The 26,746-nt window shown below is 45.7% G+C and overlaps 1 protein-coding gene across 4 annotated transcripts; it reads left to right on the forward strand.

The window, feature by feature from the left end:
- Positions 1-63: 63 nt before the first annotated feature.
- On the forward strand, positions 64-14,111 carry BRCC3 (BRCA1/BRCA2-containing complex subunit 3). Of its 4 annotated transcripts, XR_006274481.1 has the most exons (9): positions 70-268; positions 1,064-1,184; positions 2,810-2,897; positions 8,417-8,505; positions 9,617-9,672; positions 10,186-10,317; positions 11,118-11,632; positions 12,013-12,815; positions 13,939-14,111. XR_006274481.1 is itself a non-coding variant. In XM_038417787.2 (8 exons), the coding sequence occupies exons 1-8, from the start codon at positions 117-119 to the stop codon at positions 14,088-14,090; spliced, it is 786 nt and encodes a 261-aa protein (XP_038273715.1). In that variant the 5' UTR covers positions 64-116; the 3' UTR covers positions 14,091-14,111. The 4 variants fall into 4 exon arrangements, 3 of the variants coding, with proteins under 3 accessions (XP_038273715.1, XP_043348932.1, XP_043348931.1); XM_038417787.2 differs by lacking the exon at positions 12,013-12,815 and having other exon boundaries at positions 64-221; positions 1,065-1,184; positions 11,118-11,161; XM_043492996.1 differs by lacking the exon at positions 12,013-12,815 and having other exon boundaries at positions 76-268; positions 11,118-11,161.
- The last annotated feature ends 12,635 nt before the right edge of the window (positions 14,112-26,746 follow it).

Below are 26,746 nucleotides of genomic sequence, written 5' to 3' on the forward strand. Positions count from 1 at the left end.
TAGAGACGGCGATTGGCTGTTGTCGTTTCAGGCTTCGCTGGGATTGGCAGCGAAGTGTCAGCCCTTGCGTGCGGCGTGTCCCGGGCTTCCGGGGTGGGTGGAGTGGCGTTGCTAAGATGGCGGTGCAGGCTGTGCACCTGGAAGCGGATGCCTTCCTGGTCTGCCTCAACCACGCGCTGAGCACCGAGAAGGAGGAGGTCATGGGGTTGTGCATCGGGGAGGTACCGGCTGGGCCGCGGGCAGGCGGGCTCCCAGAGCCTGGGCGCTGGCTATGCAGGGGTGTCCCCCCCGGGTGCCTGGCCGCCTCTGCTCCCCCTAGGCGAGGGGCTGGGCGTATCCCCCACCCCGGGGATGCCAGCCTGCCTCCCAGTATAGATTAGGGGCTGGGTGTGTCCCCCACCCGGGGAGACGTTCCAGTGCCTCTGCTCTTGCTTGGGAGAAGGGCAGCCACTGCCATTAGAAGTAATGCGCCCTGCTCAGGTGGTGGCCCAACCACACCCTCCTCTCCAGTAGAAAGATCTGTGAGTGTATGGGGTGCTTGTTAGTAGTACCGTGCCACCCAAGAAAAGGATCTGTGTATGTGTCAGGAGGTCCTGCTGCCCCAGCGTAGGACTTTGAGATTTAGGGACGAGGGGAGTGGGGATATACGTACAGATAAAGAGCCAATGTTTAATAATAATAGCAGTGACCAAAGCTGGTATAGCATAGACATGTTCTGTGTAAGCATTTCTTGCACAGCTCTGATAATATGTGCCTCACTCTTGCTCTGGAGCCTACATCTGGTTACTCTTGTCTTGGCTATCTTTTCAGTAGTTAGCCACTTATGCCAATTCAGCTGTGAGACAGGTGTGACACCCTAAACTCATAGCTTCAAGAATTTTAAATTCATGGTTTCAGAAGTGAAAACCTAGAATAAGTAACCCATTGAAAAACCTATCCCTATGTTTTAAGAGATCTAAGCTGGAAAGCGTGCTTTTTTAATAAAGACATGATTGCAGCACCTTCTTTGAGAAGTTGATTCACTGAGAGAGATGAGTGACGCTTCCTCCCTCATTTATTATTAGGTTGACACCAGCAGAATTGTTCATATTCATTCTGTGATCATCCTGCGACGTTCAGATAAGAGGAAGGATCGAGTCGAGATTTCTCCGGAGCAGCTTTCAGCTGCTTCTACTGAAGCAGAGATATCCTTTTACAGAGACTGTAGCCAGAAAGGGCCATGTTCAATAGGAAGCTTGTCAACAAGGTTTCTAGACCTCAAACCTGTTTGGTTTAAGTACCACCCTTGATTTATTGTAGCTAATATAAAGATGCTTACCACCTTTTCACATACACTCTGCCTGAGAGGCTGTCCTACAGCTCTCCACTGCTGCAGTTTCTTTCAACACTTCTTGAACCATGTGATGGAACCATATTGTAATTACCCGTTGTTCTTGATCACTTGGTTTTGTCACAAATATATTCAATGCTACAGTTTTTAATATGGGTAGAGAAGATCATAGAATCATAGAAAATAAGGGTTTGAAGAGACCTCAGGAGGTCGTCTGGTCCAACCCCCTGCTCAAAGCAGGACCAACCCCAACTAAATCATCCCAGCCAGGGCTTTGTCAAGCTGGGCCTTAAAAACTTCTAAGAATGGAAATTCCACCACCTCCCTAGGTAACCCATTCCAGTACTTCATCACCTTCCTAATGAAATAGTTTTTCCTAATAGCCAACCTAGACCTCCCCACCGCAACTTGTTCTTGTTCTGTCATCTGCCACCACTGAGAACAGCCTAGCTCCATCCTCTTTGGAATCCTCCTTCAAGTAGTTGAAGGCTGCTATCAAATCCCCTCTCACTCTTCTCTTCTGCAGACTAAATAAGCCCAGATTCCTCAGCCTCTCCTCATAAATCATGTGTCCGAGCCCCCTAATCATTTTTGTTGCCCTCCGCTGGATTCCAATTTGACCACATCTTTTCTGTAGTGGGGGCCCAAAACTGGACACAGTACTCCAGATGAGCTTCACCAATGCCAAATAGAGGGGAGAACTAGGTAAATTCATGGAGGTTAAGTCCATTAATGGCTGTTAGCCAGGATGAGTAAGGAATGATGTCCCTAACTTCTGTTTGTCAGAGGGTGGAGATGGATGGCAGGAGAGAGATCACTTGGTCATTACCTGTTAGGTTCACTCCCTCTGGGGCACCCGGCATTGGCCACTATTTTTGCAGACAGGATACTGGGTCAGACCAAAGGTCCATCCAGCCCAGTATCTATTGAGGGGGTGTTCTTATGTTCTTAATGTTTAGACTAACACCCAAAGCATTCTAATTAATCCCTGGAGTTTTAGTTTAAGATTGCCTTTGTATTTTGAAGAAAGTTCACCTTTCACTTTTAGAATTGGTAAATGCAACAAGAAAACTTCATGGAAAATGAAAGGTTAATAGGCTTGTGTTTTCAGGTTTGGTGTATTTGAAAACTCCCCCAGTAGAAAAGCATTTTTTACATGTACTCTTTGTAATGGCAAGAGTCCAATTCTTTGGGTAGCTTACTAGCATTTGTTGTCATTTATTTCTATGTACAAATGCACATTGCTTCTGTTCAAGGAAGTTTTACATCTGTGAGGATGAGGTTGTCCATTGGTGGCTACGAGGAAGACTGTTCCAGCACACACCATCACCTGTCATTCTTTCCTTTAATGTACTAAAATCAAATAATCCCTTGAGGACCATGTTTGAATTCTGCCCCGTAGTTATTATTTAACTTGCACAAGGGACATATAGTCTCTTCTGCTCTCTCACTGTTTTGAAAGTACCTTGACTGACACACAGATTGGCTGAGATTACAGGACGTTCCATGAGGGTTGTGGGCTGGTATCATTCTCATCCACACATAACTGTCTGGCCGTCTCATGTGGGTAAGGAGTGTCTCAGCCCAGAGCTTCATATGGATATGTGTTTCATTGTGAACAATACCACTTTGTCCAATTTTTTTTTGTTAAAGTGATACTGTTGAAGTTTTTAATCCCACATTTTTCCCTACTTTCAAATTATCTAAAATGGGAAGTTCTCTGGATTCTTAAGGTAGGCAAAGTCTGTTTATAAGTGTTCTTCAAGACAGGAAGATCAGAGCTGCAATCAGAAACACAAGGAGATACTCAAAGCTCTTTAGATGTCTTTATTTTTTCTAGTTGTACAGTAGAACATCAGAGTTATGAACGCCTCGGGAATGAAGGTTGTTTGTAACTCTGAAATGTTCATAACTCTGAACAAATGTTTATGGTTCTTTCAGAAGTTTACAACTGAACATTGACTTAATACAGCTTTGAAACAGTACTATACAGAAGAAATATGCTGCTTTCCCTTTATTTTTTTAATAGATTACGTTTAACACAATACTGTACTGTATTTGCTTTTTTATTTGGGTGGGGAGGGGAGGGTCTCTGCTGCTTATCATAGAATATCAGGGTTGGAAGGGACCTCAGGAGGTCATCTAGTCCAACCCCCTGCTCAGAGCAGGACCAATTCCCAATTTTTGCTCCAGATCCCTAAATGGCCCCCTCAAGGATTGAACTCACAATCCTGGGTTTAGCAGGCCAATGCTCAAACCACTGAGCTATCTCTGCTGCTACCTGATTGCTTACTTCCGATTCCAAATTACGTGAGTAGTTGACTGGTCAGTTTGTAACTCTGGTGTTCCTAACTCTAAGGTTCTACTGTACATAGATGTGTATGCCATAACAACAATAGAAGAATACTTTTTCAAAAGAGCTGTTGAAATCTGCTTGGGTGTCTTGTCACAGCTTTGATCTGCCTGTCTGTATACATGTTATACTCCTGGGGGAATACTGTGCTACTGCGCATATACAAAATTAATGAGCCACACACATTTTTAATTTTTGGCAGAAGCTTTTTTCTGCACAAAAATATTGCTGCAGTTCCACCTTTTGCCCACCAGAGGGCACTGTGGTGATAGAACACAGCAGCAGCTCTTGGCCATCTTGGAAAGAGAAAGGTGCTGCCTTCTTCGCAGCACCTGTCGGGCCAGGTCAGGAGACAGGGAGACAGACAGCATGGAGTGCTGGAGAGGTCAAACAGGGCTAGTTGGGAAGGACAGACTGGGGCAGAGGCTGAATGGGAGTGGAGGTACAAGGGGGGAGGGGGTGCGGAGGTACAAGGGGGGAGGGGGTGCAGAGCCACATGGTGATGGGGGAGGGGGTGAAGAGCCACATAGGGACAGGGATGGCTTAGTGGGGGCACAGAGACACATGGGGATGAGGGAGGTGCAGGGACACATAGGGACAGGGAGTGGCTGAGAGGGGCACAGAAATATGAGGATAGGGTAGTTGTTGGGAGGGGGCACAGAGACATGGGGAAGAGGGAGGGGGTGCAGGGCCACATGAGGATGTGAGGGAGTGAGTGTCTGAGTGGGGGTGGAGGGACACGTGGACGGGGTGCAAGGATACATGGGGCGCAGGAACCCATGGGAACAGTGGCAGATGTGCCTGACTCAATGGGAGAGGCTAGGGGTCAGCCAGAGTCTGCATGGGGGAAGTTCCTTAACAATCACTCCCCGCCCCCGCAAAAAAAACATATTTCATACTTTTCCCACCCATACCCAACAACCCTCCAAGTTCACACCCAGGCTCCTTCCCAGCAATTTACTTCCCTCTCCCTCAGCTCCTCCATTACCCCTGACTCCCACAGGCCTTTGCATTGCTTCTGTATAAGTAGGGGCATTGCCAGCAGATCGAAAGACGTGATCGTTCCCCTCTGTTCAACATTGATGAGGCCTCATCTGGAGTACTGTGTCCAGTTTTGCGCCCCACACTACAAGAATGTGGTTTAATGCGGTTTTGGGATGCATCAGGAGAGGCATTTCCAGTAGGGATAAGGAGGTTTTAGTACCGTTATACAAGGCACTGGTGAGACCTCACCTAGAATACTGTGTGCAGTTCTGGTCTCCCATGTTTAAAAAGGATGAATTCAAACTGGAGCAGGTACAGAGAAGGGCTACTAGGATGATCCGAGGAATGGAAAACTTGTCTTATGAAAGGAGACTTAAGGAGCTGGGCTTGTTTAGCCTAACTAAAAGAAGGTTGAGGGGAGATATGATTGCTCTCTATAAATATATCAGAGGGATAAATATAGGAGAGGGAGAGGAATTATTTAAGCTCAGCACCAATGTGGACACAAGAACAAATGGGTATAAACTGGCCACCAGGAAGTTTAGACTTGAAATCAGACGAAGGTTTTTAACCATCAGAGGAGTGAAGTTTTGGAATAACCTTCCAAGGGAAGCAGTGGGGGCAAAAGATCTATCTGGTTTTAAGATTCTACTCGATAAGTTTATGGAGGAGATGGTATGATGGGATAATGGGATTTTGGTAAGTAATTGATCTTTAAATATTCAGGGTAAATAGGCCAAATCCCCTGAGATGGGATATTAGATGGATGGGATCTGATTTACTATAGAAAACTCTTTCCTGGGTATCTGGCTGGTGAATCTTGCCCATGTGCTCAGGGTTTGGCTAATTGCCATGTTTGGGGTCGGGAGGGAGTTTTCCTCCAGGGCAGATTGGAGAGGCCCTGGAGGTTTTTTTGCCTTCCTCTCTAGCATGGGGCATGGTTGACTGGAGGGAGGCTTCTCTGCTCCTTGAAGTTTTGAACCATGATTTGAGGACTTCAATAGCTCAGACCTGGGTGAGGTTTTTCATAGGAGTGGGTGGGTGACATTCTGTGGCCTGCGCTGTGCAGGAGGTCGAACTAGATGATCAGAGTGGTCCCTTCTGACCTTAGTATCTATGAATCTAAGAAGGTTGTGAAAAAATTGGAAAGTGTCTGATTAGGGGACTGGAACACGACTTATGAGGAGAGACTGAGAGAACTGGGATTGTTTAGTCTGTGGAAGAGAAGAATGAGGGGGGGATTTGATCGCTGCTTTCAACTATCTGAAAGGGGGTTCCAAAGAGGATGGATCTAGACTATTCTCAGTGGTAGCAGATGACAGAACAAGGAGTAATGGTCTCAAGTTGCATTGGGGGGGGTTTAGGTTGGATATTAGGAAAAACTTTTTCACTAGGAGGGTGGTGAAGCACTGGAATGGGTTACCTAGGGAGGTGGTGGAATCTCCTTCCTTTGAAGTTTTTAACATCAGGCTTGACAAAGCCCTGACTGGGATGATTTAGTTGGGGATTGGTCCTGCTTTGAGCAGGGGGTTGGACTAGATGACCTCCTGAGGTCCCTTCCAACCCTGATATTCTATGATTCTGAGGGGTGTGGGAAATATGGTTCTGTATTGTAGTTTAAATGGATTATTACTCAGAATTCTGTATTAATATTCTTAGTAAGGAATCTATTTGTCAAAAACCATTTCCTGAATCTTTTTTGTTGTCTGTATTGTTATAGACATACTTGCTGACAGGTATTTTGAAATAAACGACCAAAAATAATTGAAACTGGTGTGATTTATATTGTGTTATTTTGACAAATAAAATATGCAGAATTGTGCAGAATTTTTAATGTTGCAGCATTTTTAATTTTTTGGTGCAGAATTCCCCCAGGACTTTTTAATTCATTATTTCATGTTGCATTTTAAAGGATTTTAAAGATAGAACATTGGCATTTTAGCCTTGTTTTGTTTTAGATTGTTACTGGAAACTTTTAAATATTCCTTTAAAGTTGGTTTTAGAGTAGCAGCCATGTTAGTCTGTATCCGCAAAAAGAAAAGGAGGACTTATGGCACCTTAGAGACTAACAAATTTATTTGAGCATAAGCTTTCGTGAGCTACAGCTCACTTCATTGGATGCATTCAGTGGAAAATACAGTGGGGAGATTTATATACACAGAGAACATGAAACAATGGGTGTTACCATACTCACTGTAAGGAGAGTGATCAGGTAAGGTGAGCTATTACCAACAGGAGAGCGGGGGGAGGGGGACCTTTTGTAGTGATAATCAAGGTGGGCCATTTCCAGCAGTTGACAAGAACGTCTGAGGGACTGTGGGGGGGGAATAAACATGGGGAAATAGTTTTACTTTGTGTAATGACCCATCCACTCCCAGTCTTTATTCAAGCCTAAGTTAATTGAATCCAGTTTGCAAATTAATTCCAATTCAGCAGTCTCTCGTTGGAGTCTGTTTTTGAAGGTTTTTTGTTGAAGTATAGCCACTCTTAGGTCTGTGATCGAGTGACCAAAGAGATTGAAGTGTTCTCCAACTGGTTTTTGAATGTTATAATTCTTGATGTCTGATTTGTGTCCATTTATTCTTTTACGTAGAAACTGTCCAGTTTGGCCAATGTACATGGCAGAAGGGCATTGCTGGCACATGATGGCATATATCATATTGGTAGATGTGCAGGTGAACGAGCCTCTGATAGTGTGGCTGATGTGATTAGGCCCTGTGATGGTGTCCCCTGAATAGATATGTGGACACAGTTGGCAACAGGCTTTGTTGCAAGGATAGGTTCCTGGGTTAGTGATTCTGTTGTGTGGTGTGTGGTTGCTGGTGAGTATTTGCTTCAGGTTGGGGGGCTGTCTTTAAGCAAGGACTGGCCTGTCTCCCAAGATCTGTGAGAGTGATGGGTTGTCCTTCAGGATAGGTTGTAGATCCTTGATGATGCGTTGGAGAACTCGATGATGCCGTGCAGAACACAATGCCATCCACAGCCTCAGAAACAATTCTGACATCATAATCGAAAAGGCTGACAAAGGAGGTGCTATTGTCATCATGAATAGGTCGGAATATGAGCAAGAGGCTGCTAGGCAGCTCTCCAACACCACTTTCTACAAGTCTTTATCCTTTGATCCCACTGAGGGTTACCAAAAGAAACTACAGCCTTTGCTCAAGAAACTCCCTGAAAAAGCACAAGAACAAATCCGCATAGACACATCCCTGGAACCCCGACCAGGGGTATTCTATCTGCTACCCAAGATTCCCCCCCAACCCCACCACGCTGTTCCTCAGACATTCTTGTCAATTGCTGGAAATGGCCCACCTTGATTATCACTACAAAAGGTTCCTCCCCCCACTCTCCTTGTGGTAATAGCTCACCTTACCTGATCACTCTTGTTACAGTGTATATGGTAACACTCATTGTTTCATGTTCTCTGTGTATATAAATCTCCCCACTGTATTTTCCCCTGAATACATCCGATGAAGTGAGCTGTAGCTCACGAAAGCTTATGCTCAAATAAATTTGTTAGTCTCTAAGGTGCCACAAGTCCTCCTTTTCTTTAAAGTTGGCTGTTTTTTGGACCTGGAGAGAGATTCTTTTAAACCCAAAAAAACCCCAAAAAATCCATTTGACTAGAATGAAAATAAAGAGCAGTATCTGGAAAGGTGGCAAATCATTGCCTGGTGCTTCAGGTGACTGGCACAGTCCTTTACTGCTTAGCAGCAACCTGTTTATTTTGTTTTCATTCACACCTGCAGATGTTCGCACTCAAGCCATGTATCAGATGATGGACCAGGGCTTTGTGGGGCTCATCTTCTCCTGTTTCATTGAGGACAAGAACACAAAGGTAGGCAACTTGCAAATGAAGAGAAACCCTTCATATGCCAGTTTGAAGCTTCAGCTTTGATGCAGAGCTGAAGTCTTATGTTTAACTCTGAATGGTATCTGAAATAAGGGTTCACTCTGGAGCTGGGTCAGGGGCCTGCTGGAATGTAATCAATGTAAATGCAGCACAGATGTGAATTAATCTCCAGCCTAGTTTGGTCACAAATATATTCAATGCTATAGTTGAATGTGGTTAGAGAAGATGCTCTGGAGGAAGCAAACTTGTGTTTAGCTCCAATTTATAATTAGCAAATGTAGCAAGAAAACTTGATGGGAAATGATAGGTTAATAGGTTTGTGTTTTCACGGTTGGTGCATTTGAAAATTTCACCAGTAGAATTCTGCAGCCTGTAGATTGTTTCATAGTTCTGCTGGTGTTTGAGCTCTGGGACCAGACAGAATGGTTATGGTGTGCTTGTGTGTGCATCAAAAAAAGGTAACTTACTGCACCACAATAACACATTCCATTCACTATAGACTTTTTTTTGTCCTGTTTTTCAGGCCTGTTGTGTCTAATTAGTTAAGAGTATTTTGTCTAACATGATTGTCCCCTGTGAGAAGCTAACCGTTGGGAATGAACTGGGAATGAAATGTTGCCTTTAACCAGGTTTTCCAGGTTTTTTTTGGTTTAATCAGATGGTTCTGATTTAAGAGTTTTCATATGATAGTTAATATAGTCTGTAGTGCAGGGGTTCTCAAACCGGGGGGTCGGGACCCCTCAGGGAGTCATGAAGTTATTACAGGGAGGGTCGTGAGCTGTCAGCCTCCACCCCAAGCCCTGCTTTGCCTCCAGCATTTATAATAGTGTTAAATATATAAAAACATGTTTTTAATTTATAAGAAGGGGTCACACTTAGCAGCTTGCTATGTGAAAGGAGTCACCAGTACAAATGTTTGAGAACCATTGCTGTAGTGAGTGTCTCAGTATTTGCTTATTAAGATTTCTTTCTCTCCTCCTCCCTCACCAAAAAGTGGTACATTTGAACCATCAGGGAAAGTATTATTTGAAAGTTTGGATTTCAGGTGAGCTCTCAATGCCGATAGTCTGATGTTTACCTCTGCTGATTCTTTTAGACAGGCCGGATACTCTACACCTGTTTCCAGTCAATTCAGGCTCAGAAGAGCTCAGAGTAAGCACTGTCTGAAAATATTCTTAACATTCGTCTCATAGGAGAGAAATGATCAGTCTTCTCTGTCTCCTTTTAATTGTTAGCTTTCCTTGGTTAACTTAAATAAGTAGTACTATTACTGTTTGATCATCTGAACATAGAACTAAATGTTGTGTTAATCCCAGTAATTATGGATGCCTAAAGGAGATCTCATTTCCTGCTTGAAAGTGGACAAATTTCTAAAGGGGAATCTAAGCCATAGGAGCCTTAATGTTCGTACACCTATCAGAGGTTGTCGCCAGTGCTAACTTCCTAGCTACTCTTTTTTTCCCCCCCCCCCCCCCCCCATTTCTAAACTGGGTGCCATTGCAAACTGCTTCTCGTCTGTCAATCAGCATGAGCAAGCCTCCCCAGCAGCAAAGTTATGGTGATGTCACTGTTGGGCAAGCCATTACTGCTGTATGGAATATCTGACTGGCTAAAGCAGCAGACCACAAGGGTAGGGGCAGTAACTTGTACATGATCACCTTGCAGGTATGAGAGGATTGAAATTCCTATTCATGTTGTTCCCCATGACACCATTGGCAAAGTGTGCCTGGAATCAGCGGTGGAGCTGCCCAAGATCTTGTGCCAGGAGGAGCAAGATGCATACAGGAGAATTCACAGGTAGGGGGAGTCAGGGTCACTTCCCTCCCACAGCACCAGAGGGTCTAGTTGATGACAGTAGCTTTTAAGCTTAATATACTTGACCCTCATAGTCCTTTGTCCTGAATAGAGCACAAGTGTAGAAAGAAATAAAGGGTTAACTCTACCTAGCATCATGAGGGATCTTGAAGCTAGCTCTCAGTCCTATAGTTCTGCTCTTTACTGTATGCGTTTGTATGTCTGGCTAATGACTCCTGCTCCCTGAAGTGCCTCTGCAGGGACACTAGTTTCAAAAAGTTCTTCCAAAGCTTTCATCTGTAAGCTTGATAAGACTGCAACTCCTTGCTTAGTGGAATGTATCTCAGGCCCCACTCCCAGAGATAGAGAGGCTACAGCTAGCAGCTTTTCTACTGGCATAGAAAAGGGTAGGGAGCCTGCATAGTATGACAGTGATGCTGATACTAAGGCAACTGCATGATCCTCTCATGATCATGGTTATCAAAGTATGATAGGAGTGAGAATGGTTGATCAGAAGGGAAGGTATGTGAGAAATAAGACCAAATGCTAGTAGGATTACTGCCCTCCTGTCATACTCCTCTGTCTGTGGAGTTCAGCATGGAGAATGCATGATACTCATTGTAATACATGGTTTGATGTGGTGTAATCAATGCAGTGGAATTCCCATTAAATAAGGGTGAGTAGTTCCAAAGTGCCTGTGGTTTTAGACTCTTGTAGGTGGCTGTCTTCAGTAATTCAGGTTCACCCCTAATACTCAGTTCATTGCTGTCTTGTCACCAGCTATGTTTTGTTCTTTCCCTTAGCCTCACCCATCTAGACTCTGTAACCAAGATTCACAATGGCTCAGGTAAGGGTTCCTCTTCTGGGAATAAGGATGCTGGATTGTGAGTTGAATTATGAGTCATCTTGTGGTCTTGAAAAATGGTCATTTTGGGTCTGTCTATAGAGGGCAGTAGACCACAATGTCTATCACCATGGATTGTAACCACGTGTCCACTTGGAGATGTTCGGCATTGAGCCAGCCTGTGTACAGATTACTTCACCCAAGTTTAGCACTATGTTTTGATCTTGCCATGTAGTTCATGTCTTGCTCCACAGCTTGACTGACATTCAGACTTGTCCATTCTTATATTGGGGGCTAGGGAAGTTCAGCAGTGAATCAAATTATTCATTAACATTTCTGGTGTTTGGAAGGGTGGGGGCAACTGACTTCTAATGTGAGCTAAATCACAAGTGGAATGAACTGGGTGGCCTCCTTCAGTTTATCCATTTGGTTTTAAACCATGATAGAATTTGATTTGGTGTTACAACAACACAGGTTTCAGAGTAGCAGCCGTGTTAGTCTGTATTCACAAAAAGAAAAGGAGTACCGGTGGCACCTTAGAGACTAACAAATTTATTAGAGCATAAGCTTTCGTGAGCTACAGCTCACTTCATCGGATGCATTTAGTGGAAAAAACAGAGGAGAGATTTATATACACACACACAGAGAACATGAAACAATGGGTTTATCATACACACTGTAAGGAGAGTGATCACTTAAGATAAGCCATCACCAGCAGCGGGGGGGGGAAAGAGGAAAACCTTTCATGGTGACAAGCAAGGTAGGCTAATTCCAGCAGTTAACAAGAATATCAGAGGAACAGTGGGGGGTAGGGTGGGGGGGAGAAATACCATGGGGAAATAGTTACAACACAGGGTATTGTAGTATGGATGCATCTTAAAGATTACTCCTGGGTGAATTCATGCTCTCCATAGATATATTTGCTTCCCCTCAGAAAAATGACTTTTTGACAGGGAGCATAAAAAGGGGAAGCAAAGGGAAGCAGCAAGAGCGGTCACGAGCCCCTTTCCAACAGGGCAGATGCATTGTTTTAGGGGCCCGGAGCAGCTGGTGGAGAGGAAAATCACTGCCGAGCCCCAGGCCCCGTCCTCTACCCCCCCAACCTTCCACTGAGCCCCAGCCACCTTCACCTGGACTTCCCTGCAGAGTCCCATTGCTCTTGTAATGGAAGCCCCCATTGACACCTTTGCATCCAGATCCTCCCCACATCCGGTCCCCCCACTGAATTGCCCGCACCCAGATTACCCAACACTAAGCCCCTTCACGACTGAGCCTGCCTACCCACACCTGATGTGCCTGGTGCAGAGGGGCAGGACCTCGGGATGTTTCTGGGTCAGACCCAGACCTTGCGCTATGTCAGAGTTGGGTGCAGCCTCGCCACTGAGTCCATACCCCTTGGTGGAGGGGAGAGAAAGGAGCTGCAAGGAGATCTCCCACCTCCGTGTAGCCAGTGGTCTGTCCTCCAGGATGGCAGTGGGGAGCCTCCACATTTATTTATTGACAAATCTTGCAGAATTTTCAAATACTGGGTGCAGAATTTTAATTTTTTTGGCACAGAATTCCCTCAGGAGTAGTCTTAGAGCTGCGTTGGTCCGGAATTGAAATCGGGGTAAAGGGGGCCAATCCATTCTCCTGCGGACACCTGGTGCTTCTGCATGTGAGTTACACCAACGTAGGCTTCTGTGTGGTCATACATCACTGAATGGAAGTAGGTCTCATTAGTTCCATAGCATTTAATTCTGATCTCCATAGGATGGAGTGGTGGTCTACCACAAGAATGGCCAATGCCATGTCTAACTTTCAGTGTAAAATATGTCTTCATTATATAAGCTTCTCTTTCCCCTATTGACTGAATAAGGCTACATTTTAGTCACAGGTATTTGTAGTAAAAGTCATGGACAGGTCACAGGCAGTAAACAAAAATTCATGGCCTGTGATCTGTTCTTGATTTGTACTATATATTCCTGACTAAATCTTGGGGAGGGGGTTGGCCTGGCGGTGCTGGGGGGGAAAGGGTTCCCGGGCAGGGGAGTCGCATGTGTCAGGGAGGGAGGTGGCGAGGGGGGGGGAGCACTGCAGATGCTGTGGGGGCAGGATCCTGCCGGTGCTGGGAGAGTGGTTGACGGTGTTGGCAGGCTCTGTGCCTCCCCAGAAGCAGCGACATCCCTCAGCTCTGGCAGAGGTGTGGCCAGGCAGCTCTGCATGCTGCCTCCTCCCCAAGCGCCGCTCCACAGCTCCTACTGGCTGGGAACCAGGGCCAATGGGAGCTGCGGGGGTGGTGCCTACAGGCAGAACCCCCTCCCCTCTAGGAGCCAAGGGGTGTCGCCACTTCCAGGGAGCACCCCTGAAGTAAGCGCCACCCGGAGCCCTCACCCCCTCCTGCATCCCACCCCTGAGCTCCACACTGAAACTCCTGCTGCTGTTGGGGGGGTGGGAGGGCCGGTGGCCGCTACAGAAGTCACAGAATATGCGACTTCCATGACCTCTGTGTCACTCAGCCTTAACTGTGAAAAATAATCAGTCTACACTAGGCCTGTTTGCATGTCATTTTTTATTGTATGTCCCCAAAGGGCATCGAAAACTCAGGATTAAATAGTTTTTATAAGTATTCTCCCCTCCTCCCCCTCAGACTGGTAGCTGTTGTTTAACCCTTTTCTGTGAGGATCCGTGATGTCTCATGAAATACTGTTGTGAAACCTTTCTGCTTAAACTTTGCAATTCTGCAGCCAGGTGAGAGATTCTTCCTCCTGCGCTGACATGTTTTTTTGTGTATTTTCCAGTGTTCACCAAGAATCTCTGCAGCCAAATGTCTGCTATCAGTGGTCCCCTCCTGCAGTGGCTGGAGGACAGACTGGAGCAGAACAAACAGCGGGTGCAGGAACTGCAGCGAGAGAAAGAGGAGCTCATGGAAGAACTAGCTGCCCTGGAGTGAAGAGGCAACCCCAGACCCCTTTTTAAAAAAAAAAAAAAAAATAGTCAATAGGATTGGACAAGAGTGACATGTGGCTGACGTGTGGTCTGCCTTGCCTTTCTATGAAGATGCTAGTTGTTCCTCTCATCTTGCTTCATTTGACAGCTCCAAGAACACTTCCACAAGACAACCAAGGGCTCACATCTGTCTCCAGCTCAATGGAAAGCCTTGTGCTGCCTGTGTAAAGTCCACTCTCTGAGTGCACAAAGGAGCAATCCAGCACCACTCTAACCAGGGTGATTCAGCAGCATGCTCTTGGGAAGAGATCATAGCTCTAGGAGCGGGATACCTAGTACATTTATTTGGTTCCCTTCTCCCCTGTTATTCAACACAAATCTTTTTCCCTTATATATATTGCTGGGAGCCTGGAACCAGAGGATCACGGATGGGGTAACAGCTGTACTTCTACAGTGATCATGACTTCTCTGTTGTAGCAAATAAATCAAGCAACTCGCTAGTCATGGTCAGAGAAGGGGGAGGGAGGTGGTGCTATGCTGTTGACATTGCCAGTTTTGCCTCCTTTTGGTAGCTCCAGTTGACAGGTAGTGGCTTGATGTCCAGTAACTTTCTGGATTACTGATTGCCTCCTCTTGCACATGTGCTAGGATGGGGGTAGACATGGCCAAGATGAACGGGGGCTTAAGGTTTATGCCTCCTGTATTTCAAACCAAATAAAGAAACCCAAAGTGAGGGCAGTTTGAGAGTGGAAATGAGTTGGATGCTGCACCAAACACAGTGCGAGTGCTGCAGTTTGAGTGTTCTGTTTCCTTCAGGGTCTCTCACTATAGTTGTACACTGGTCACTGAGCTGCTTCCCACTGCTGAACTGGACTGGATGGGTGACATTGTTTTACAGAGAGGAGTATGTGGGGGGAGAGTAGCTGTGACAGATAATGAAAACTTCTTGTGTCCTGAGCTCCATTGCAAAGATGTATTTCCAGTAGTTTGCAGTTATTTTCAGCTTCAACGTTAAATTCCCCTTTGCGTTTTCCTCCTTAGTGGGTTTTCAAGCAGGGTTTACCATCCACCACCAGCCACATAAATAACTACCACTACTAAGGGGGAAGCCTGTATCAAGGGCTCTTGCGTATCCCAGAATGATTTGGAGACCAACTGCATATTTAAAAATTTTCTGTTTAAACTCCTTGTATTTGTGGTTTTTAAATTGAAACCATTAGCTGCTCAGAAAAAGTGGTATTCACATTTCAAAAAACATAAACTGCACATAATGCTGGGGCCCTCCTGATGCATAAGGTGCTCCAATGCACTCTATAGCAGTGTTCTCAAAGCCGGTCCGCCGCTTGTTCAGGGAAAGCCCTTGGCGGGCCGGACCAGTTTGTTTACCTGCCATGTCCACAGGTTCGGCTGATCGCGGTTCCCACTGGCCGCGGTTTGCCGCTCCAGGCCAATGAGGGCTGCAGGAAGGGCGCCCAGTATGTCCCTTGGCCCTCACTGCTTCCCACAGCCCCCATTGGCCTGGAGCAGCGAACCGCAGCCAGTGGGAGCCGCGATCGGCCAAATCTGCGGATGCAGCAGGTAAACAAACCAGCCCAGCCTGCCAGGGGCTTTCCCTGATCAAGTGGCTGACCGGCTTTGAGAACCACTGCTCTATAGCTTGCCTATAATTTATTTTGCCACTTTGGGCAGCCCATTAATTAAACTGTAGTCAGTTTAAAAAAAACAGGTTAAAGATACTTACAATTAAAAGCTACAACTGCAATTAGTGAAGCTAATGCATTTGAACAATGCTTTAGTGGCAATAGGCTGAAGCCATATAGGACATATCTATGCTGAGGAAAATTTCTAATCTGTTTTAAATTCAGTTCAAATAAGTTGACTTTAAAACTTGTTAGAACTGCAGCAGAGACCCAGTTGAAGACAGCCTGACTTTTTACTTGGGCCAGTTTAATAAAAATGGCTCAGGCCACCTTTTACTATTTGTACAACGCCCAGTGAAATAGGAATCCATGACTGGAGCTGCTAGGCATTATAGGCATTACTGTGCTATAAATAAATTGCCTGAAACAGTCTGCACTGTGGTTCTAGCCAGTTTCAATTCTGGCTTAGGTGAATTTGGTTTTAGAACTTTCCCCATCATAGGCATATCTCACAACGGTGGGAGCACATTGGGACTGGAACCACAGTGCTGGGCCGCTCAGGTTTAGACATGGCATTGTTTATTTTATAAAGAAAAGTCTGGTTTTGGTGATTTTCTAGCACAGCTTTAGAATCTAATTTTAATGGGGTTTAAGCTTTGATGTTTTTCTTTTTAAAAACGACATGATAAAATTAATGGGAGGTCTTTATAATGTCAGACAATTACTACAGTAACTCCTGTAAAAACAGGATTTAACAGAGAGATCCATTTGCCATCATAGTATAGATCAATAAAAACAATCCTGTGAAAGCTTAAAAGAGCCAAATCATCTTGTGATGGGATAAACACAAGGTTAGTGAGGCATGAAGTCTGTTTTTCAGAAGAACTATACATAGCACTCTGGTATGAAGTAGGAGATGTTTTATTAATATCCTGCTCCATGATCTAGCATTTAGTTTGTACTCACTTGCCTGCAAAAAACATTGATTAGAAATTGTCAGGAATTTACAGCAGTTACTTTGTTGAAAATAATTCCTCATGGATGTGGTTTTGACATGCTGAGGGCCTTGGCATTTCAGGGAGGGAGAATCACAATAAGCATCCTCCTAAAGCTTTCAAGATTTTGCTTAGTCTGTCCTCTGAGCCCCAGAGCCTCTCAAACCAGAGCATGAGTTTGTGCCTGCATGTCTCTAATGGAGGAATTATAAATAAGGCTGTGTGTCTGTCACAGAGGTCACAGATTCCGTGACTTTCTGTGATCTCCGAGACTTTGGGTGCAGCTGGCTCCGGGGCTGCCAGATCAGGTGAGCCTGCTGAGGCAGTTTGGGTGTGGGCAGGGGATTGGGGTGCAGGGTGGTGCTTACTGCAGGGTGGGGGGGCTCCCCGGAAGTGGCTGGCATGTCCCTGTAGCTCATGGTGGGAGCAGCACGGGGAGCCTGTCTGGCCTTTCCTCCTGCTAGGAGCTGCAGGAACACGCAGTGCCTGGTAGGGAGCTAGCCAGCCCCACCAACCCTCCCCCACAAGCACCAGCAGGAGTCCCAGGGCGTGCGCCATGACTCCTCCCCCCCCCACCTTCTTGCCAGCACCAGCAGGGGTCCCGGGCCACCCTGTGGCACCCCCAGAGCACCCTCGGCCCAAGTTTTAGTTAGGGGTATATAGTACAAGTCATGAAGAGATCATGAGCCTGGAATTTTTGTTTACTGCCTGTGACCTATCCATGACTTTTACTTAAAATACCCATGACTAAAACATAGCCTTAATTGTAAATCAAGAGACAGCTTTGTGAGTATGATGTGTGAATGATCTAATTGTGAACCACCTACTTCCTGTATTTTCAGTTTGGTCTGAGTCAGCAGATGGAGTTTTTTCACTAGTTGGCATTTGATAGGAGCCATGAATGCTTCAGTCAATGGGACTAGCCTCCTACCTTGTTGAATCCTGACCTGATTATCTCTGCTATATGCCTACTATGCTACTCCATTAGTCATGAGTAAACCAATCTCTAAGCTTACTATTGGAGTGGGATGCTGAAATGCAGCATCTGGTAACCTGCCACTAATTTCATGATTGTCCTCATGCTAGAATGCTTTACACTTGCATGGCAACTGCTGTGAGAGCATCCCTATTTTTTTTACCCTCAGTTATGTCTTCGTTTTACTCGGAGCTTTCATGGTTAGTATTAAGAGTGCCTCATTGGAGGGGTGTGCATTTATTTTATTGATACAAATGCAAGTTCAAGGCCTCCTTTGTCCAAAATGTCATTGAATTTAAATTGGTGTTAAAAACAAATTCAAAGGCCCAGATCCTCAAGTGCTGTAAATCAGCGTAGCTCCATTAACTCACCACCTGCTGAGGAAATGGCCCAATGAGTTTGAAGAGTCTGAGAGTGAAGAGACTTGTAATCCGTCAGGTTTCCCTCCCTTGCGGATTCTTTTTCCCTTGTAGTAAGTCTCCAGTCATGCTCTTCTAGCCTGGCCCCCGCCTGGATTTTTAATATAAGGCAGTGGTGCGGTGTGTGGGTTTTTTTTAAAGTGGGTAAACTAACCTGCATACTCCCCAAATGAGAAGTAAACTAAGTTTACCCTAGTTTATCCTTGACCATGCTACTGCTTATAAGGGCTTGTCTATATGGACAGTGCAGCAAGCTAGGATATAAATCTATGCCACACCAGCCTACCATGCACTGACTGTCCCTGTGCCCCTGCTGTTGTGCACTAGGATTCCCTCCCACACTTTGATCTACCCCGCTTAGAGATGGGAGTAGGACAGTGTACACAAGGGGACCTTTTAGTGTGCAGTAGTGGGATCCACACAGACAGTTAGTGTGTGGCAGAGTTGCTCCTCACTGTTCATCTAGACAACAAGCACAGCTCCCCACCCCCACCTTTCAGGGCTTCATGCAGTAGGAAGAGACACTTTCTAAAAATTAAAAGGAGTACTTGTGGCACCTTAGAGACTAGTACTCCTTTTCTTTTTGCAAATACAGACTAACATGGCTGCTACTCTGAAACCTTTCTAAAAATTAGTTTGCAGTAATCTTGAAGCCCCACCTCAGCCCTAGCTCTTAGGTAGTGTGACAGGGTCAGGCCAGATGGCTATAGGAGAGTAATTCTATTGGAATCCGGGAAGTGAGCGGGCAAAGCCCATCCACTGCTAAAGGATCCCCCCCAACCTAAAAGGGGGATCCACAGGACCTAGATACCAAAAAATCATGGGGGACAACTAATGAAATAACAGGGACAGGAGTGTGGTCAAAGGGTCAAACGAAGGGAACTGGATGGGGACTATAGGAGAATAATCAAAGGCAGATATATTAGCCCCAGGCTAAGTAGGTCCCTTTTCCCTGGGTAAGGTAACAGGGAAGGTTCCAGAACAATCAGGAACCTTCTGGAGACAATTAAGACAGGCTGAGTAGAACACCTGCAGCCAATCAAGAAGCTGCTAGAATCAAGGCAGGCTAATCAGGGCACCTGGGTTTAAAAAGGAGCTCACTTCAGTTTGTGGTATGTGTGTAAGGAGCTGGGAGCAAGAGGCACTAAGAGCAAGAAGGAGGAATGAGGAGTACAAGCATTATCAGACACCAGGAGGAAGGCTCTATGGTGAGGATAAAGAAGGTGTTGGGAGGAGGCTATGGGGAAGTAGCCCAGGGAGTTGTAGCTGTTGCACAGCTATTCCAGGAGGCACTCCAGACAGCTGCATTCTACAGGGCCCTGGGCTGAACCTGGATTAGAGGGCGGGCCAGGGTTTCCCCCACCAAATCCTCCCAACTCCTGGTCAGACACAGGAGGATTTGCCCTGTACTGTGGGCTCATGAAAATGGCCAAACTGAGGGCTGCTGTGAAGCTCCAAGGTGAGCCAATCCATCAATAAGCGCAAGACCCACCAAGGTAGATGTCCTGATTCCAGTCTTCTGCTGTGAGCAGTAGCCCATAGACATGTCCTTCTTGTCCAGTACTTGAAGGCTAATGGGTTGTTTGTAGCAGGATCTGGTGTATGTTTCTACATCTGTTTATCTGCTGGCACCCACCCAAGGACAGAATGAGCCTGGCCTGGTGCTACTGAGTTCCAGTGATGATCACCCTTGGGGTGCATTGCTGGAGGAACATGGAACAAAAGGTGCCCCCTCACTTTGCCTTGGAGGCTGCTGTGGCGATGACATTATATAAAGGAAGGGGGCCATTTTAGCTTCTGAAAGGAGTGTGATCTTTATAACGACTGGGCAGAGCACTAGCTGTATTCCTGAACCATGAAATTTCTTGAGTTGGTAGAAAGTTTTCTGACATTTTATCATCAGAAAATACTAAGTCAATGGAATTGACACATTCACAGGAGTGTGTCTAGTCCATCAGACCTGGCAATAGAAAGCATGCGGGCAGGCTTGCTGGCTCCCCAGCCAACGTGGGCAGTGGGTTCTGCAGGCTCTTTGGAATCTCTGGGCAGCTGGCTTTCCCAGCTGGTGGGTTCCCCAGGTTGCCCATCAGGTGGGTGGGCAGGCTTCGTGGACAAACAACTTCCCTCCTTCCCTGCTGCTTCCCGTAGAAAATTTTCCAGTTCAAGTTTTTTGTTCCAATTCAGGATGAATTTTCTTTTTCAGACATGCAAAATTTTCTGTGAGAAGAAAATTCCAGTTCTAGTAATTTCTCTACACGTAGTTGTGGGGCTTGGAGGAGGTAAATTGCTGCATTTGGAATAAAAGACTCTTTTCACTAGCCAGGAATATACACAACTCTTCTCTCTTTTTTCAGGGCTCTGCTCTGAAGCATCTCACTTTGCAGATGAGGGATAACTGCACTGCTTTCCAGTAACCAGCACTAGAAGAGCAGACCCCAGCAAACTCAAAAAAGAATAAAAGTCCTTCAAACTGTAGCTATTAATTCCCACTACCCAGAGGGACATCCTCATGTTGTGTACTCTCTATGGAGAATTGGTTTTCTACAGAGCTCCCTGCTGAGGCATATGGGGTACTGCACAATATAAAACAACCTCCCCTGCCCCCAGCAAAAAAAAAAGCACCCACTTAAAATATACAGTATGAATATATAATTAGTTTTTAACTAGGCAGAATGACTTTTATTTTCTTATATTTGATGTTTGTTTTTAATTATTTTTATAGATGTAAAAACTCAATTACAAGAACTATGGGGAAGGGTCAGACAATAACAATGACAAGAGACACTGATATTCCATAAGTTAAAGCCTTGTAAACCATTAAAACCTAAATTGGCAACATCTCGTCAAAATATGCAAACTCAATATCCTTAAATCAAATAAGTTCTCAAGCAGCATTTTTCTTACTTCACACCGCTGTAAATTTTGATTATCAATGGAAATATTTTTGTGTGTCTGTGTGTATGGTGAAATTGATGCTTAGTGACATTTACTGAGGAAAAAAATATTTCCAAGCCTATTTATAAAATGAGGGAATGGTAGTGGAATTAATGCAGTTGGTAAAAGTCTCAGGTGGAAGAGACTTTTAAACATGGAAAAGAAAGCCTTGATTAGGGCATCAGATGCTTTAAAGTTGGGTTCTGTCCTCACACAGTGCAAACAAGTGCCTTCCATGAATGTTTATCTTGGCAGAGGGGGAAGTGTCAGTATCTTTTGCAACTGCTGAGAGCAGTTGTAAAAACTCAACTATTTCATTCTGTGACAGCAAAAAAGAGTGGTGAAATCTTTACAGCAGACAGGGGAAGACCAGATGTCAGATTTCCTCTCTCTGGAAAAGGAGAGAGAATATCCCCACCATTCAGCTCTGAAAAGGGTCCTTGTCCTATCTCATTACTTAGTACAGCAGGAGGTCCTGACCCATGATCCTTCTTGGAGGTCAGGTGCAAAGTGGTCATAGGGGTCTGTGTCTGCTGCTCCTAAGGGTTATATGACTTGTGAAAACTCTTCCTCTTCATTCCAGCACAGCCATAGTCTCTGTGTCAGTTTTCTGACTAAAACATAGCTTAGATCCATCTAATCTCCAAATACCTGATCTTCAGAAACCAGACTGGAAACATGTTGCTTAGAGATGGTTATGAATGAATGGCCTGGTGGCAGAGGCACTGAGTATCCACAACTCCCATTGACTTCCACTGGAGCATAGGTGCCAACTCCATAGGTGCTCCAGGGCTAGAGCACCCACAGGGGAAAAATTGGTGAGTGCTCTGCACCCACTAGCAGCTTCCCTGACCCTCTGCCTCCTCTCCTGAGCGCGCTGCTGCATCCTTCTTCTCCCCCCTCCCTCCCAGCGCTTGCCACGCGAAACAGCACAAGCACTCACTGGCGCCAAGGAAAGTTGGCACCTGTGCACTGGAGTGGGGCAGGTTCTGCACTTTTGAAAATCAGGCCCTGAATGTTTAAAGTGTACTTTGTGAGCTCAGCAGTGGCAATAGGCTAGATCAATAGCACTGTAGATTGAGCCCCAGATCGTAAGAATGGCCATGCTGGTTCAGAACAATGGTCCATCCAGCCCAGTGTCCTGTCTTCTGACAACGGCAAATGCCAGGTGCTTCAGAGGGAATGAACAGAACAGGGCATTTTATCAGGTGATCCATCCCCTGTTGTCAACTCCCAGCTTTGAGCAGTCAGACAGGCTTAAGGACACTCACCCAGAGCATGGTGTTGCATCCCTGATCATCTTAATTAATACCCATTGATGGACCTATCAGCTAATGTCTGTGAAAGAACGGCAGCTTTTCCTGGAGGTCACCAAGGATATGGACACTTCAGACGTGAAGCTCCTGCCACCTTCTTGGGGCCCTACATTTTCCCACTCCTACCCAGATGGTATTGCAAAGATCTAGGTATCCAGCATGGCCAGGAGGAGGAATTAAGTGGCAAATCAGAAGATGATGATTTTCATGGATCAAGAGCTTGAGACGCATTCCACAAAAGGTAATGGAGATAGGAGTTAGGTTTACGGGTCGCACCATAGAGCATTACTACAGAGCTAGGACTGAACACAAAAGGCTGAAATATGGCCTAGACTCTGCTCAACATGCAATGCGAGTGGTAGGGATCACTGGGCCTGTGTGCCCAGAGGAGTTTTAGAACATTGATAGGGCAGCAAATTCTGGGAGGCCTCAGGTACAGTTCAGAAAGAATCCAAGACTTCTTTTTTTTTTAAAAAGAAATCAAATCCACTGTAAAATCCTTTCCTCTTGGGAGGAGGGAGGGGGTAATCTCTCCTAAAGCCACTCATAGGAGTCCTCAGCAACTTCTAAACAGAGGCACAAAGCTGCTGAGCACCCTCAACTCCTATTGAAGTCTATGGGATTTATTGGGCCAAACATAGAGGTCCAGATCCTTGGAAGGCATTTAGGCACCTAACTCCCATTGAAAGCAAGCCCCAAACCCTCAATCAGAGCTCTGCTGCAAAGCAAGCCCCATTTCCTGAGCATGTCCCCCATTAGACATGGCAGAGGTTCTCCTATGACCCCATTGGGACAGGGCACTAAGTCCCCCTTACCAAGCCCAGTTCTGCTGGCATTTAAATCAGTGGCCAGGGGATCAGTTCACAGGAGGAAGCTAAATTGTGTCATTTGCTTAGCCAAGCAGGCAGGCTTCTTCCATGTCCAGGCAGCACCAGTGATCAGATGATCACACCAAGTTTCACAGGAGAGGGATGATTTATTAGTACAGCTGCTCCTACCAGAAAAAGGGAGCAGCTGGCAGGGTGTTCTCAGAGAGCCCTTGAGCTTTGGAATTCTTCCCCACCCCTGGTTTGAAATAGGCCTAATTAATTGACAATCCTGACATGCTGCAAGGCCCATTTGCTTTCCCTGGATGCAAGGACTCTGGCAAGAGATGTTGGTGATTGTATTATCTCTCAGCTCTGGTCTGTTTGTGTGGAATGACTGGCAAACAGGTTTTAAATATTACAAAGCTTTCAGTTTGCTAGTGACACTTACGCTGCTGCATTTTGTCAAATCCTCTATTTACAATAAAGTATTGTAGGTTAAACTTGGCCCTGGATAAATGGTGGCTATTATTCTTGACTTAACAGGAAAAGTTGAAATCTTCCTCCCTAGTAACTGTTCCTCCTTTTTGACCTGAGCAGCTAGTCCATGTTTGGGGCCCTGTGGATGTGCCAACTGGGAGTAGAAATTGGTGATAGATGTTTCTTGGATGCAACCTTCTTTATTGACAAAGAATCATAGAATCCTAGAATATCAGGGTTGGAAGGGACCTCAGGAGGTCATCTAGTCCAACCCCTGCTCAAAGCAGGACCAATCCCCAACTAAATCATCCCAGCCAGGGCTTTGTCAAGCCTGATCTTAAAATCTTCAAAGGAAGGAGATTCCACCACATCCCCAGCTAACGCATTCCAGTGTTTCACCACCCTCCTAGTGAAAATTTTTCCTAATATCCAACCTAAACCTCCCCCACTGCAACTTGAGATCATTACTCCTTGTTCTGTCATCTACTACTACTGAGAACAGTGTAGATCCATCCCCTTTGGAACTCCCTTTCAGGTAGTTGAAAGCAGCTATCAAATCCCCCCTCACTCTTCTCTTCTGCAGACTAAACAATCCCAGTTCCCTCGCCTCTCCTCATAAGTGTGTGTTCCAGTCCTCTAATCATTTTTGTTGCCCTCTGCTGGACATTTTCCAATTTTTTCACATCCTTCTTGTAGTGTGGGGCCCAAAACTGGACACAGTACTCCAGATGAGGCCTCACCAATGCCAAATAGAGGGGAACGATCACGTCCCTCGATCTGCTGGCAATGCCCCTACTTATACATCCCAAAATGCTATTGGCCTTTTTGGAAACAACGGCACATTGTTTGACTCATATCCAGCTTCTTGTCCACTGTAACGCCTAGGTCCTTTTCTGCAGAACAGCTGCCTAGCCATTCGATCCCTAGTCTGTAGTGGTGCATGGGATTCTTCCATCCTAAGTGCAGGTCTCTGCACTTGTCCTTGTTGAACCTCATCAGATTTCTTTTGGCCCAAATCCTCTAATTTGTTTAGGTCCCTCTGTATCCTATCCCTACCCTCCAGCGTATCTACCTCTCCTCCCAGTTTAGTGTCATCTGCAAACTCGCTGAGGGTGCAATCCACGCCATCCTCCAGATCATTAATGAAGATATTGAACAAAACCGGCCTGAGGACCAACCCTTGGGGCATTCCACTTGATACCAGCTGCCAGTTAGACATGGAGCCATTGGTCAGTACCCATGGAGCCTGACAATCTAGCCAGCTTTCTATGCACCTTATAGTCGATTCATCCAGCCCATTAACTTGCTGGCAAGAATACTGTGGGAGACTGTGTCAAAAGCTTTGCTAAAGTCAAGGAACAACACATCCACTGCTTTCCACAGAGCCAGTTATCTCGTCATAGAAGGCAATTAAATTAGTCAGGCATGACTTGCCCTTGGTGAATCCATGCTGATCACTTTCATGCTGTTCCTGATCACTTTCCTCTCCTCTAAATGCTTCAGAATTGATTCCTTGAAGACCTGCTCCATGATTTTTCCAGGGACTGAGGTGAGGCTGTCTGGCCTGTAGTTCCCAGGATCCTTCTCCTTCCCTTTTTTAAAGATGGGCACTACATTATCCTTTTTCCAGTCATTCGGGACTTCCCCTGATTGCCATGAGTTTTCAAAGATAATGGACAATGGCTCTGCAATCACATCCGCCAACTCCTTTAGCACTTGCAGATGCAGCGCATCCGGCCCCATGGACTTGTGCTCGTCCAGCTTTTCTATATAGTCCCGAACCACTTCTTTCTCCACAGAGGGCTGGTCACCTCCTCCCCATGCTGTGCTGCCCAGTGCAGTAGTCTGGGAGCTGACCTTGTTCGTGAAGACAGAGACAAAAAAAGCATTGAGTACATTAGCTTTTTCCACATCCTCTGTCACTAGGTTGCCTCCCTCATTCAGTAAGGGGCCCACACTTTCCTTGACTTTCTTCTTGTTGCTAACATACCTGAAGAAACCCTTTCTGTTATTCTTAACATCTCTTGCTAGCTGCAACTCCCAGTGTGATTTGGCCTTCCTGATTTCACTCCTGCATTCCCGAGCAATATTTTTATACTCTTCCCTGGTCATTTGTCCAAGCTTCCACTTCTTGTAAGCTTATTTTTTGTGTTTTTAAGATCAGCAAGGAATTCACTGTTAAGCCAAGCTGGTCGCCTGCCATATTTACTATTCTTTCTACACATCGGGATGGTTTGTCCCTGTAACCTCAATAAGGATTCTTTAAAATACAGCCAGCTCTCCTGAACTCCTTTTCCCCTCATGTTATTCTCCCAGGGGATCCTGCCCACCAGTTCCCTGAGGGAGTCAAAGTCTGCTTTTCTGAAGTCCAGGGTCTGTATTTTACTGCTCTCCTTTCTTCCTTGTGTCAGGATCCTGAACTTGACCATCTCATTGTCACTGCCTCCCAGGTTCCCATCCACTTTTGCTTCCCCTACTAATTCTTCCCAGTTTGTGAGCAGCAGGTCAAGAAGAGCTCTGCCCCAGTTGGTTCCTCTAGCCACTTGCACCAGGAAATTGTCCCCTTATCCTTTCCAAAAGTTTCCTGGATTGTCTGTGCACCACTGTATTGCTCTCCCAGAAGATATCAGGGTGTCTGAAGTCTCCCATGAGAACCAGGGTCTGCGATCTAGTAAGTTCCGTGAGTTGCTGGAAGAAAACCTCATCCCCCTGGTCCGGTCGTCTATAGCAGACTCCCACCACGACATCACCCTTGTTGCTCATGCTTCTAAACTTAATCTAGAGACTCTCAGGGTTTTCTGCAGTTTCATACCGGAGCTCTGAGCAGTCATACTGCTCTCTTACATACAATGCAACTCCCCGACCTTTTCTGCCCTGTCTGTCCTTCCTGGACAATTTGTCCATCCATGACAGTACTCCAGTCATGTGAGTTATCCCACCAAGTCTCTGTTATTCCAATCACATCATAATTCCTTGACTGTGCCAGGACTTCCGGTTCTCTCTGCTTGTTTCCCAGGCTTCTTGCATTTGTGTATAGGACTTGAGATAACTTGCTGATTGTCCTGCTTCCTCCTGGTATCCCATGTCCCCACTT

The sequence above is a fragment of the Dermochelys coriacea genome, chromosome 9 (assembly GCF_009764565.3).
Source record: "Dermochelys coriacea isolate rDerCor1 chromosome 9, rDerCor1.pri.v4, whole genome shotgun sequence".
NCBI lineage: Eukaryota > Metazoa > Chordata > Testudines > Dermochelyidae > Dermochelys > Dermochelys coriacea.